This window comes from Zophobas morio, unplaced genomic scaffold (assembly GCF_036711695.1).
Source record: "Zophobas morio isolate AGI-343-1 ecotype UQ-CSIRO unplaced genomic scaffold, CSIRO_AGI_Zmor_V1 ptg000007l, whole genome shotgun sequence".
Classification (NCBI taxonomy): Eukaryota; Metazoa; Arthropoda; class Insecta; order Coleoptera; family Tenebrionidae; genus Zophobas; species Zophobas morio.
In genome coordinates, this window is record NW_026972112.1 from 9,128,877 (window position 1) to 9,141,691 (window position 12,815).

The 12,815-nt window shown below is 37.1% G+C and overlaps 3 protein-coding genes across 5 annotated transcripts in view; 2 read left to right on the plus strand and 1 right to left on the minus strand.

Annotated features, from left to right (window-relative positions):
• Syt14 (Synaptotagmin 14) overlaps positions 1 to 8,184 on the plus strand; it is a 116,007-nt gene extending 107,823 nt beyond the window's left edge. The window contains exons 4-9 of one of the 2 annotated variants that reach the window (XM_064049491.1): positions 1,983 to 2,094; positions 2,946 to 3,152; positions 3,406 to 3,514; positions 3,574 to 3,731; positions 5,889 to 6,194; positions 6,254 to 8,184. In XM_064049491.1, coding sequence (XP_063905561.1) covers positions 1,983 to 2,094; positions 2,946 to 3,152; positions 3,406 to 3,514; positions 3,574 to 3,731; positions 5,889 to 6,194; positions 6,254 to 6,454 — 1,093 coding nt within the window. In that variant the 3' untranslated portion in view covers positions 6,455 to 8,184. The remainder of the gene's footprint in view (positions 1 to 1,982; positions 2,095 to 2,945; positions 3,153 to 3,405; positions 3,515 to 3,573; positions 3,732 to 5,888; positions 6,195 to 6,253) is intronic. The other variant, XM_064049492.1, reaches the window with a different exon arrangement.
• Positions 8,185 to 9,567: 1,383 nt separating this feature from the next.
• LOC135124439 (NADH dehydrogenase [ubiquinone] iron-sulfur protein 5) lies at positions 9,568 to 10,163 on the minus strand. 2 transcript variants are annotated; one of them, XM_064049494.1, is made up of 2 exons: positions 10,028 to 10,163; positions 9,568 to 9,931 (listed from the first exon to the last, which is right to left on the minus strand). In XM_064049494.1, exon 2 carries the CDS (start codon positions 9,919 to 9,921, stop codon positions 9,616 to 9,618), a length of 306 nt encoding a protein of 101 aa, XP_063905564.1. In that variant the 5' UTR covers positions 9,922 to 9,931; positions 10,028 to 10,163; the 3' UTR covers positions 9,568 to 9,615. The 2 variants fall into 2 exon arrangements, with proteins under 2 accessions (XP_063905564.1, XP_063905563.1); XM_064049493.1 differs by having other exon boundaries at positions 10,008 to 10,162.
• A 209-nt stretch (positions 10,164 to 10,372) lies between these two features.
• LOC135123921 (ras-like GTP-binding protein rhoA) lies at positions 10,373 to 10,921 on the plus strand. The gene has a single exon (XM_064048779.1). The coding sequence runs from the start codon at positions 10,373 to 10,375 to the stop codon at positions 10,919 to 10,921; it is 549 nt and encodes a 182-aa protein (XP_063904849.1).
• The last annotated feature ends 1,894 nt before the right edge of the window (positions 10,922 to 12,815 follow it).

A 12,815-nucleotide genomic window follows, 5' to 3' on the forward strand; every position in this document is an offset into this window, starting at 1 on the left:
TTGTAAATCAACGTGATCATCAAATAAATAAACACTTAAATATGAAACAATAATTGCCCATCGAGCCTTGTCATGAAATTTCGTACTCAGTTATATACTTGCAGCCTTGCTCACCCACTCCCTCTTCATTGCAATGACTCCAATTACTATTGTTCAGTCTAAGCTAAATACGCCCACCCGCCCTTTATTTTCTCAGAGGGTTTGTCATTCGCCAAAATCTTTTATCTTAGGAAGTACTAGTCCTGCCCACCCGCCCTCTATTTTCTTCAGAGCATATGTCATCTGCCAAAATCAGTATTATCTTAGCCGGTACTAGGCCCGCCCACCCACCCTCTATTTTCTTCAGAGCATATGTCATTCGCCGAAATCTTTTATCTTAGCAAGTACTAGTCCCACCGACCCACCCTCTATTTTCTTGAAAGCATATGTCATCTGCTAAAATTAGTCTTATCTTAGGGGGTATTAGCCCCGCTTACCCGCCCTTTCTTTTTTTAGAGGCTATGTTATTTGCCAAAATCAGTCTTATCTTAGCCAGACTAGCCCCGCCCACCCACCCTCTATTTTCTTCGGAACATATGTCATCTGCCAAAGTCAGTCTTATCTTGGCGGGTACTAGCCTCGGCCACCCACCCTCTATTTTTTAGAGGGTATATCATTCGCCAAAATCAGTTTTATCTTAGCGAGTACTAGCCCCGCCCCCCCCCCCTTTATTTTCTTAGGTGGGTGTTTCATTGGCCAAAATCAGTCTTATTTTAGCTAACACTAACACCGCCCACCCACCCTCTTTTTCTCTTAGAGGGTATTTCATCTGCCAAAATCAGTCTTATTTTAGCAAAAACTAGTATTGCCCACCCGCCCTCTATTTTTTTAAACCAAGCTTAATAAAAAAATGTTCATCATCCTATTGTTAGTTAGCGTTTTACTGTCTACACCATATTCTTAATGCAGATACAAAATTTGACAACAATAGGTCCAGTAATTTCAGTAATAAAAATCCGGACAGACGGCAGACAGACAGACGGAAACGTGAGAACTATGTTCTCGTACTCTACGGGTCATGAAACGTCGATAAAACATAAAAGTAGCCATGGACTCGATTATAATAGACTTCAGTAATATTATAAGAAAAACGCACAAAGTAAATGTAAATTTATTTGCAACGAAATTTTTGTTTTACAGTTTAAAACCACACATTTGAGAAGGCTGTTAAGTTGTAATCAAAATACTGAATTCAGCAGAGGTTTTAGCGTTAAACCCGTTATATCCATCTATCATAAGAACCAATTTTTTACAAAGACATTCGTTACTTGTTGTACTTTTTAGTTCTATTAACAAAGTGGTGTTGAAAAAACTGGCAAATACTTTACTAATATATTAGCAGTTTAATCAGTTTAATAGTACTTTACGTAAGTTAAAAAACTAGTTTGTCCCAGGTTTTGTTACAAAATTATCCACACAGCAACGTTAATCTTCTTACCTCAATTAAATAAATTTTGTTTCCTTTGACTCCAACTCCGGAGCTTAACAGCAAACCGCCATTGTACACGTGGCGCATAGGCTGCAAATAACGCCAGCAATAACAATAACAACTCGAATTACCAGCTTCAACGCACCTATTATCACCCATTATCATCCCCTCTCCGGGTCCAACACGCAACAGATTCCTCCGAACCCTTCTTAATCCTCCAACAAGCACTCGTGGAATTTTCCGATAGTCGCCGTATCCTCGATCAAGGATGCTCAGGTCAAGGACTCTTGAAAGCCAACCTTGATAAGACGATATGAAACACGAAAACACAAACTAAGGTGTATAATCAACAGCAAACAATTCATCACGAGTCCCAAGTACGGTTCAGTCGGACGCTAAAAACGGCGGAGGCGCCGGGTATTTAAGTCGCTGTTTGTTGCTACTCTAATTGGATTAAGTCCCCAGTTAATTAGCCAAGTTTTGTGTTAGTTAATGTTTGAAAACTGTTCCACAGCAGGATCCCGACGGATTTGCGAGAAACGAAAATAGACAATCAGGGAATTGATTACCAGAAGACCGAAACCTCGTCGACCATCGTCCAGACGGACATCAACAGCAACAGAGACGTGAGTCGATCGAATTTTTTTGTTTTGTTGGTGTCGCACTTGCTGGGCAGGAAACTGCTGTCCTGCGAAATCAATGCTATTGGATTGAGTTTGCAGGACAGTTGAGGGGTACGAGGGAACTTTGCCTGAAAGAACTCCCTGTTTCAGTTACATTGATTTTTGCACTAGTTTATTACTAGAAGGTGGATTGATATGTACAAGTTTTGTTCAAAAATATATGTTAATTAAGTACTAGTAAAATAATGATGTTGACATTGCAGCTATTTGGACAACGTTTTTATTCGGTAGTTATCTAAAACTTGATTTTACTATTACAAATACCAAAATAACCGAAACTTTTTTTATAATAAACGAATTTAAAACTCAATCCCATTTTTATGTTCTAGTTTCATGGTCAATCTATAAATGTAAAATATGCATTAAATCCAGTCTGTAGTTATTACCAAGTCTTTTTTTTATTAGAAACGCACCACATGTTCAATTATTCAGTAACGTATTTGTAACATAAAATTTTCTGTTACATAATTCTAAACCAGCTCACAAAAAAAGTAATGTTATATAATCCCCCAAAAGCACTAAAAGTTGTTTGTTGAGAAGTTAATCTCCAATCACATTAAGTATATTAAACTGGAACATCTTCGTCATGGATAATTTTCACTTAGTCTGCATTTCTTAAATTAAGTTATTTCGCCGCTTCTGTCCAGACAAATCCATTAAACTGTCGTCAAGTTGGCCCCGTTTCGATTGAATCCCAGAGGAACAGCGGAAGATAATTAAACCGACACATTTAATCCCTTATTTGTGTTCTAATCATGGCGTCCACTTGCTAACAGTTAGTTAATTACTTCCAGTGCATTGTCGTGATGAACACGGACAATGAAGAACGGAGCGATCTGATGTGCTGTATAAGGTCCGAGCCTGAAACGCAGCTGGTCAACAAATGTGGTCAACTGGAAATTGCTCTTTTGTACGACGCACCCATGCGAAAAATGACTGTCCACGTTCTTCAGGCAAGAGATATTCCCAGTAGGGATCGCGGTCAACCCACACACACGCAGGTAAGGATGTGCCGGAAAATTTATCAAGGAATTTATGGCACCGGAGGGAAGCTGAGGCTTATTTTGGCGGCAGAACCACCCGCGTAAATCAAAATAAGGAAAACTTACAGCGACGACCCCGACGAAATTGAACGCAACCGCAATACACCCGTAAGTGATATTTAAAAAAAAATGTTTTTGGGTTGCGCAACGGCGGGGTCGTCCCTTCCCGGGTTGAGTGAACTCGCCCAAAATAACCCGTTTGGTTTTATAGGTGCGGTTGATTTTATTGCCTAGCAAGAAGCAGAAACACAAAACCAAGATTAGATCAGGCGAGAATCCCCAATACATGGAAAGCTTCGTCCTCCATCGGGTGAATCCAGGTGATTAACCCGTCAACACTAACGACCAACCGAACCCAATTAATCTCAATATATTGCAGAGGATGTGAACTCGATGGGGATCCGGCTGCGTCTGTACGGGTGCGAGAGGATGCGGAGGGAGCGATTAATCGGTGAAGCCGTCGTGGGATTCACACACATCAACCTCGAGCTGGAGAACAATTTTTGGCTTAACCTCGAACCGCGGGTAGACACGACGGTAAGCCGAACCATTAGTCACGTTTTATCGCCACATAGTTGATAATAAATGTGAACGACGACACTTGACGTTGTCAGAATAGAACAGATTGGATGGGTTTTCTCAATAACTGCAAAGTATCGTAAAGTCGCAAACCAAATTTAGTGCATCAAAATTTTCATAAAATTTGTATATTTAACGACATGAGTGTATGCAGCGACAACGGCACCAGAGCGGTATAAGAGTGTGGCGGTTGAACTAGCAAAATTACCCATAGGGAGCGTTGTAGCCCGAGCGGAGTTTGGGGCTCCTGGTTGTGGGTGTTCTCCCACCACGACGGTGATTCTATCTATCCTATCAGCAAGCACATGCCGCCCAGCACCCCTCTGTCTAACACACTTACACTCTCGTGAAATTTTAAACACCAAATCTGAGATTAAGATTGGACATCAGACAATTTATATGATGGAAGCATTAATCAACAAAATATTTACAAAAAAAAGATCTGGTATAAAGTAAAATTTGTGCAAAAAATTTACGTTAGAGCCTGAAAATTTACGTTTAATTTAAATTATAGAGCAAAGAAAATCACTGAGGCTAAAATTGAGAGATTGATAAACATTGCATAAGGTGAAAAATTGCAAAGGTAACAGAATTACATGAGTTTAATATTTGCCACACCTTATCAACAATTCAAACAAAGAATTGACATGATGTTAAATTATGCCACACTTTATCAACGATTCAAACAAAGAATTTATATGACATTAAATTATGCCATAATCCAAGTGACTGGTGATTTAAAACAATTAGCTTTGAAAGTTTAGATCGTGGACTGTCCCCAGCTTATCCCAAACAAAACACATGATAAGTAAACACAAAACGCATCCCGCATTGCGAAAAATATGCGTCTCGGTGATATAATTTCCAACGGTGCGAGAAATATGTCTCGATGATGTAATGATGATATGATGATAACTCCCTAAGGCGATAAATTTTAACCCCCCCCCCCCCCCCCCCGTCTCTCAGTCTACGATATTATAAATTCTACCGCACTTTGACGGTCCTTTTCTCAGAGTAGGACAACGTTAGATTAATTTAACTGCCGTAAATGAACTAATAGCAATCTTGTGTGAGGAATTAAGAAGTGTTATAACGTAACACTTAAGTATAAGCATTCCGAAACTGTATTTATAACTTCATAAACCAAGGATGAGTCCTGACTAAGTGAATTTCATGAAATCTCCTAGCAAATGCTTTATCTAAACAATCTTATGACTGTCAAATTATGTTGGAACCAGTAACGATTAAAATCCTAACATGAACGGTAAATTTACAAACAATAAAATTTAGACCACGTGTTGGCGTCGATTGAAAATTCACATATTTTCGCTTGGAAAAACAGCAAGAATTAGTTACGCGTGTTGAAGAAAACTGTGGCATTGCAATCGATTTGATTAATTCTCGTTAAACAGAGACTTCCCTTTTTTTTAACTACCAAACCAACTAAACTTAACCTAGTTTTCTTACCGCGTCCTTTCACTCACCAAAAACAAAACAGTAGTGACACGTCACCTACCCTCTCTACAAGCAAGCCATCTTCTCCAACCCTCTCACCAGATACCCCCCAGAAATTCCCCTAGAAGAGCTACCATCTACCACAAAACAACTAAACTTGCACATGGTTGCCCATGTTTAACGATTTTCTTGATTTGAATTCTTTTTAAATTCAAATTATTATTTAATTTTTTTTTCAGCGCCAAATTTTAATTCAAATTTGGTCACCACAATATAAAGAGAAAATTAAGGGCAAAGTGGCTAAGTATATAAAAAGTACCCATATACGTTTTCTAAAACAAAATCAACTACTATCACGATGTGTTGCTCATTATTATTTAGATTTTTACCCTTATCCTACGACAATAAATCAGAAGAAGACACATGAAAATCTGTTTTTCATGCCCACTCTTTATGAAAAACATTTTGTATCACAATGTACGTCATTTCAAAAACAAGGAATATAATATGCATTTATAAACAGGTAAACCTGCTGAAGTCTCTTTACACGTTCAATTTTGATGTTGTCGTGTAAGCTTGGAGGCTCATTTTGTACGCTCACGTGATCGCTTCATCCGTTCGGTAAACGGACTATAGTACAGCTGTTGAGTTTTCTTTCAGCTGACGGGATGCGCTGGTGAGCTAACGAGCCTGGCCCGCTCGGACAGCACCGGCTCCACCCACTCCATGCAGCACGGCGGCGTCCCCGAGCTGCTCCTCGGCTTGTGCTACAACGCCACCACTGGCCGACTCAGCATAGAGGTGGTCAAAGGGTCGCACTTCCGTAACTTAGCCTTAAACCGAGCACCCGACACCTACGTCAAGCTCAACCTCGTGAGCAGCACGGGCCAGGAGCTGGCTCACAGCAAGACGACGGTGCGAAGAGGACAACCCAATCCCCTGTTCAAAGAAACCTTCGTGTTTCAAGTGCGTATAGATGGCGCTGATGGGGCGTGTGAATTATTAATTTTGGGGTTGTGTTGCAGGTGGCGCTATTTCAGCTGGCTGACGTAACCCTGATGGTGGCCGTATACAACCGAAAAGGGGTCACGAAAAAGAAAGAGATGGTGGGATGGTTTAGTTTAGGTTTAAATTCCAGTGGCGCCGAGGAGTTGGCGCACTGGATGGACATGAAGGAGGCGCAACAGCAGCAGATCTGTCGCTGGCATGTTTTAGTGCAATCATAGCCATTACTTACACATATCATATAATTTTTTCGTTTGGTTACTTAGGTGAGCGCGTTGAGCACTTTGGTCTGGAAGTCCAGATTTGGCAATATTTAAGCGAATCAAATTAAACACACAAGTTAGTTAATAGAGAACTGCCATAGAGTAAAATTGTTGCCACCAAGAGGGCTGGAGTGGTCGACGTGCCGTTTCAAGTGAAGTTTATTTACGAATGTTTAAATTTGAACTATTAACATATACGCTACTTGTCTATGCCTTATTATTATATTATGTAGTTTAGAATGGGACGGATGTGAAGGGCTCGTGACTGATTAAAAACTGTAACAAATACATTCCGTTTACCATTCCTTTAAGAAATTTTATTGTGATATTATAATCGAATTTGAACCGAAGATCAAAATATGGTAGAAACAGAAGCCTCACGGCTCGGGAAATTTTGAAAAAACACTGACGCACTTCTGTAGGGCACAATCAGCATCGACTACAGATTTGCCAAAAAGTGGGTTACAATGCACAAATTAATTATAAGCTTCAAGGATGAAACAAGAACTCTAGTAGGGATGGGTTTTTAGCTTTATACTATCGACGTACTTATTATAACGCTCACGCTCTTTTCACTAATTTCCATTGCTTTACTAAAGCGATCGAAACTATTGAAAAGTCGCTGCAATTTTGTATTCAACTTTACACAATTTCCAAAAATCGATCATAATAAGACAATTTTTTGGTGTTTTTCCGTCTTATTACCTTGTGGAGCGATTTTTGAAAATTGGAGCTGGGTCACGGTGAAGCGGATTTTGAGAACTAAATTTTATCGACATGTTAGTTTTTAGGATATAACCACAAAAATGTCATTGTAGGTTACTTAAAGGTGCGCTGCGCCGTCTACCATTCAGTACCGACCGATATCCCCTATTGGTCGAACGAGTGACCACGCCCACCGCAACCATGTTGACTTTATTAGCGCGCCAGATACAAAATGTGTTTAGTGCCCTCGAAAATTCAACATCGGTCGGAATCAGTGGCAGACGGCGCGCATTTCTCCAAAGTACAAACTCATCTAAAATAATGCATTAGGGATTAAAGGCACTCCGCGTGCCTCTCTTGCATAATCTCCTGTGCACTAGTTTATGAGCATTCTGTACATGTATAAATTTTATACTGTCTGTAAAATAAAATGTCAATTTAATGTGTTCATAAAACTAAAAACCTTTTATGAATGTAAAATTGGCCGTGATTTATGTGATTGTACATTAAAGTCGGGGTGGTACTGCTTATACTTATGATAATCGTTAAGTGTTTTTAAGTAATGTGCAGTTGAAGGCACGGTGAGACTGATTACCACTCTGAAACACCCTTTACATTTGAAGCCATATTTCGTTTGAGAGTGGTCAACAGTAGGAAAACGAATTCCTGTGAAACACGGAAGGACCATGTAAATATTAAGAACTCGCGTAAAGCTGCTCGATCAGCTTTTATGTAGGATTTGGACCCCATCCCTACGAAACAACTGTAAAAATTATTGCCTTCAATTCTTACTGAGTTAACAATAGACGTACAACTTAGAACTAAACATTTTGTACCTTTTCCAAATTTGATTGTTAATCAACAGTATTATGCATGAATGATATATTCGCACTGCTGAACACAAAATGCACACTACATCGGTGTCTTTTTAATAATTATTGTATTCTACATATTTTGTACAAAATAAACTTATTTATGTCGAATGAGTTTCTTTTTTGACTTCCACAGAGACCAGTTGCGTTCTACAGATACCTGTCTAGCCTATACAGTTCAGTATAATGGCATCAATAGAGCAAAAGATGGGTTGGTAAGATCTTATTGGTTGTTACAATGTATGCCAAGTTTAAGTACGTTGCTTAAACGTTAAAGACAAAATAAATACAACTTATACACCTCGTAACAATAAATTCTAGTATGTATATCCTATCACGTACCTAATAAATGAAATAAAGAAGAGTTTTTTTTTTAATATAATGTATATTCTTCCCAGTTTAAAGTAGATTTTATGATAGGTTCATTGTATCAAAGTTGATGATGGAGTAAATCCCTAATAAGGAACTGGTCGGTTCCTTGCAGGGGTGTACTTGGTTATTCAACTCATATTGCCCGTCGGGGGGTAATAATGAGGTGATAATGTTTATTGTCTTGTCATAAAAACCACTTCAAACTGGGAGTACAATACCTACATACGTCATTTGTACATACCACAAGGGACGCCATTAATATCGTCTCAGTGTTGCCACTTCTACCGAATTTTCGGTAGATCTACCGATTTTGGGCTCTGTCTACCGATTTACCGATTGACACACCAAATCTACCAAAAAGTCTACGATAATTTAAGAAATTTTTATTTTTAATGCATTTATAAATTTTCAATATTTTTTTTATAATCTCATTTCTTAATATTTTTTTCAATATAAATTTAGTTCTGCGGATTTGTTTAGCTCCCTCTATTACGCACTAGCGCCAAATATCTACTCTTTTTAAACGCGTAATAATTAAGAGGGGATTTTTTTAATTAGTTGGACAAAATTCGGTATATCCCCGAAACAGTTCAGCACCCGAGTTTATAAATAAGGGGAACATTATAGTTTTATTGTTTTTATTTTTAACAAAATGTTCCTACTACCTTTAGCATGTTACCTATATATTTTTTTAAATGATCTATCTTAATATTTTGTTTTTTGTTTTATATTTATTTCTTTTTAATAACAAAATATTTCTACCTTCTTCATTACCAAAATATATATGACAAAAAAAAATCGTATTTTTTATGTGTAATGCCTTTTCTATCACAAAAAACCGATCTACCGAAAAAATGCCGAAATTTACCGAAAATTATTGAAGGAATCTACCGATAGCAAGCAAAACGGCGTGGCAACCCTGTATGGTCTCCAGTAAATGTACACGCAGTAACATTTTTATCTTCAATTTCCACTTTGTGGCTTCAGCAAATTTTAAAATAACAGTTAAATAAACCAGTTATAACTACTAAAACAAAAATCTGTCTACTTTAAACAATATTTGCTCCAAATTGAAATTGCAAAACCAACACACACAAATCTGACTACCCCAAAACAAACAAGTTTCCGTCAAACTAGTTTATTTACAACAAAGCTACAACACTTCTCAGTTTAATAACTATCGGGCTTTGGAGGAGGCGCGTAGCGGTTCTCCTTGGTACGTTCCCCAGCATGGTATTGACGCTCCCTCTCAGACCTCATTGCCACGTACCTCGATACTTCCTTAACACGCAAAGAACACTCCTGAAAGTCGGTGATCAAGTCTTCACACTTGGTTACTCCACGGGTCAGCCCGTAAGCTTCCAGACAATCTAAGGCCTTAAGCTCCATGTCGCGGCACCTACTGCCCCATTGGTGGCTCACGACGGCACCCGTGAAATCGGTGAAAGGGGTTTTTAAACTGGGAGACAGAGACATTGCAGATTTTCTAAAAAAGTGAGGTTATGATTATGTCATCGCAGAATTATTCAATAAGGTAAATGTTGCTTAAAACTCGCACTCACAGTGTGTAGAATCTGCTTACTTTTGTAATAAACTGTTATTTGTATTCTCAAACACGGAATAAACTTTTTTTGAACTGTTATTTTTATTATGGTATGAAAGTCTGGGGATTTTGGTCGAGCGAGGTTGCAGGTTGCAGATACAGATTAGTCAGCAGAGTTGGCAGTACTGAAAATTAGAGGTTATGGTTAACTGCCTGATTAATTAAAGAGTTGTCAACGTGATAAATAAAACCACAAATTAAAGCCATAAACCACAGAACATTGGAACTCAGTTTAAAACGAAAGGAAGTAGACAAACACTGAGGTTTTTATCGGATATTAGTTGCGGTAAACCAAAAACCACAAACCAGATTCATAATTCCTAAATGATGGATCAGCACGGAGTGCTGGAAACCCCTCTTCGCAAAAAAAAATTAGTAATTGGCGACATGAGCGGCAAATCTGCAACCATCCAAGTCTATATACAAGATGAATTTTGTCATACATATGCCACAATTTTTGATAACTTTCAAGCAGATGTAGAAGTAGATGGAACATATGTAGTAGCAGAAATTATAGACACAACTTGTAGTGACAAATTTGGCGTGATCCGTAAAGAAATGTATGCTAATGCCGACGTCGTTATTATATTCTTCAGCGTTTATTCACGACAATCATTTCGTAATGTTCAAGAGATATGGCTACCGGAAGTGATGAAGTCTCGTGGTAGAATACCATTCATTCTTGTGGGTACTATAGCGAAGATAGGGTTTTCTGATGGGGATAGAGTTAGTTTTGAGGAGGCACGAGCCTTAGCTGAAGAAATTGGTGCTCTTTGTTATGTGGAGTGTTGGCCTGATCGGAAATATAATGTTGACAGGGTTTTTCAAGAAGCGATTTCCGCAACTTTGAAAGGAAATGGAAATAATGTCTGAAATTGAGGTGCTGGATTCTGCAACGAACACATTTGTTTCTGACACCCATAAACAAATAAAAAATAAGCGAAACTCGTTCTTACGTGAGAGTCCGCTGTTTGAATGTGTTCATACACATTCGCGAACATACAGATAAAGGATTTTTGCAAGTCATTGCTGTTGTTATATACTGACCAGCAAAAAAAAACGGCCACCTTGAAATGTGTGCATTATTTTTGTTACTTTTTGTAAATTAAATTTAATACTGTATTTGTCTCTTTTTTTTTTTAATTTAATTTGTATATCCTGTGAAGTAGTGAATGGTTTTTTAACAAAATAACAGTTACTACTTAAATTAATATTTTTGAAAGAAACACACATGTTTACTCTTTTTACCGTTTTCTCTAAAAAACATTTCTCTGTTATTCACTTCCCTGCTTATAATACCTCTATCAGAGAACACACCTACATGGTTTGAGCATAGATTAATATAGATGCGACATACAGGCTGATTTTGCAAAACCGCCTTTATTGACATTGGAGTCCGCAAGCGCCAATTTTAAATAGTCGATGCCAATAAAAAAACTTGTTTTACTACAACTCGTCGCCTGAGAACTTGTTTGATCTACAGACCAGACCGCGCTCAGGCCAATGTCGACTCTAAGCGTTCAGAAGCCATATGGTTGGTTTGAACTATAATTTCTGCGGGAAATTGGTCGGTTTTTATAACGACTAAGTGAATAACCAAAAATCGAGAAATCGAAACTCCCAACTTTAAAAAATCGGATAACTGAAAAATCGAAACATCGAAAAACCGAGAAATCGAAAAATCAAAGGATCAAGAAATCGTGGAGTCGAAAAGTCGAACAATTGAGAAACCGAAATAGGCCAAAATCTAAAAATTGAACAATTTATAAGTTGAAAAAGTGACAATCAAAATATCGAAAAATCCAAATCTCGATAAATCGAGAAATCAAAAAACTTAAAAATTCGAAAAATTGAAAAATTGAGAGATTGAAAGATCAAAAGAACGAGAAATCGAAAAGTGATGAAGTCGAAAAATCGAAAAATAGAGAAATCGAACAAAAAGTTAAAAGTTGAAAAATTGGAAAAGCGGAAAAAATGAAAAAACGAAAAAATGGAAAACTGGAAAAACTGAGAAACCGAAATAGGCCAAAATAAAAAATTGAAATACTTATAAATCGAAAACCTGAACAATCAAACCTCTATAAATCGGGAATGAAAAATTAACAAATCGAAAAATTGAAAAATTAAAATAGCAAAAGACTGAAAAATCTAAAATTTAAAAATCCAAAAATTGAAAAATCGAAAAAGTAAAAAGGTAGACACATCGAAACATCCAAAAGTCAAAAATAGAAAAGCCAAAGAATTGAAATATTGAAAAATCCTAAAATCTAAAAACTGAAAAATCGAAAAATCAAAAAGTGAAGTCGAAAAATAGAAACCTTAAAAAATCGAAAAATTGAAAAATCAAAAAATTAAAGAATTGAAGAACAGGAAAATCGAAACACTCAAAGGTCAAGAAATGGGAAAATCATCGATTGATTGAAAAATCGAAAATCTAAAACCGGAAAGTCGAAAAATCGATAGATTAAGAAATCAAAACACTTGAAAATTTCGAAAACTTGGAAAAAATTGAAATATCGAAGAACTGAAATGAAAAATCGAGAAATCGAAAAACCTAAAATTTTAAAAATTAAAAAAATCTAAAATTTAAAAATCGAAAAATTGAAAAATCGACACATCAAAAAATCCAGGAGTCAAAAATCTAAAAGTCGAAGATCGAAATATTGAAAAATCACAAAACTGAAATACGAAAAACTGTAAAATGAAAGAAAAACTAAAAATGGGAAACTAAATCGGGAAATCAAAACATTGAAAAATAGAAAAATTT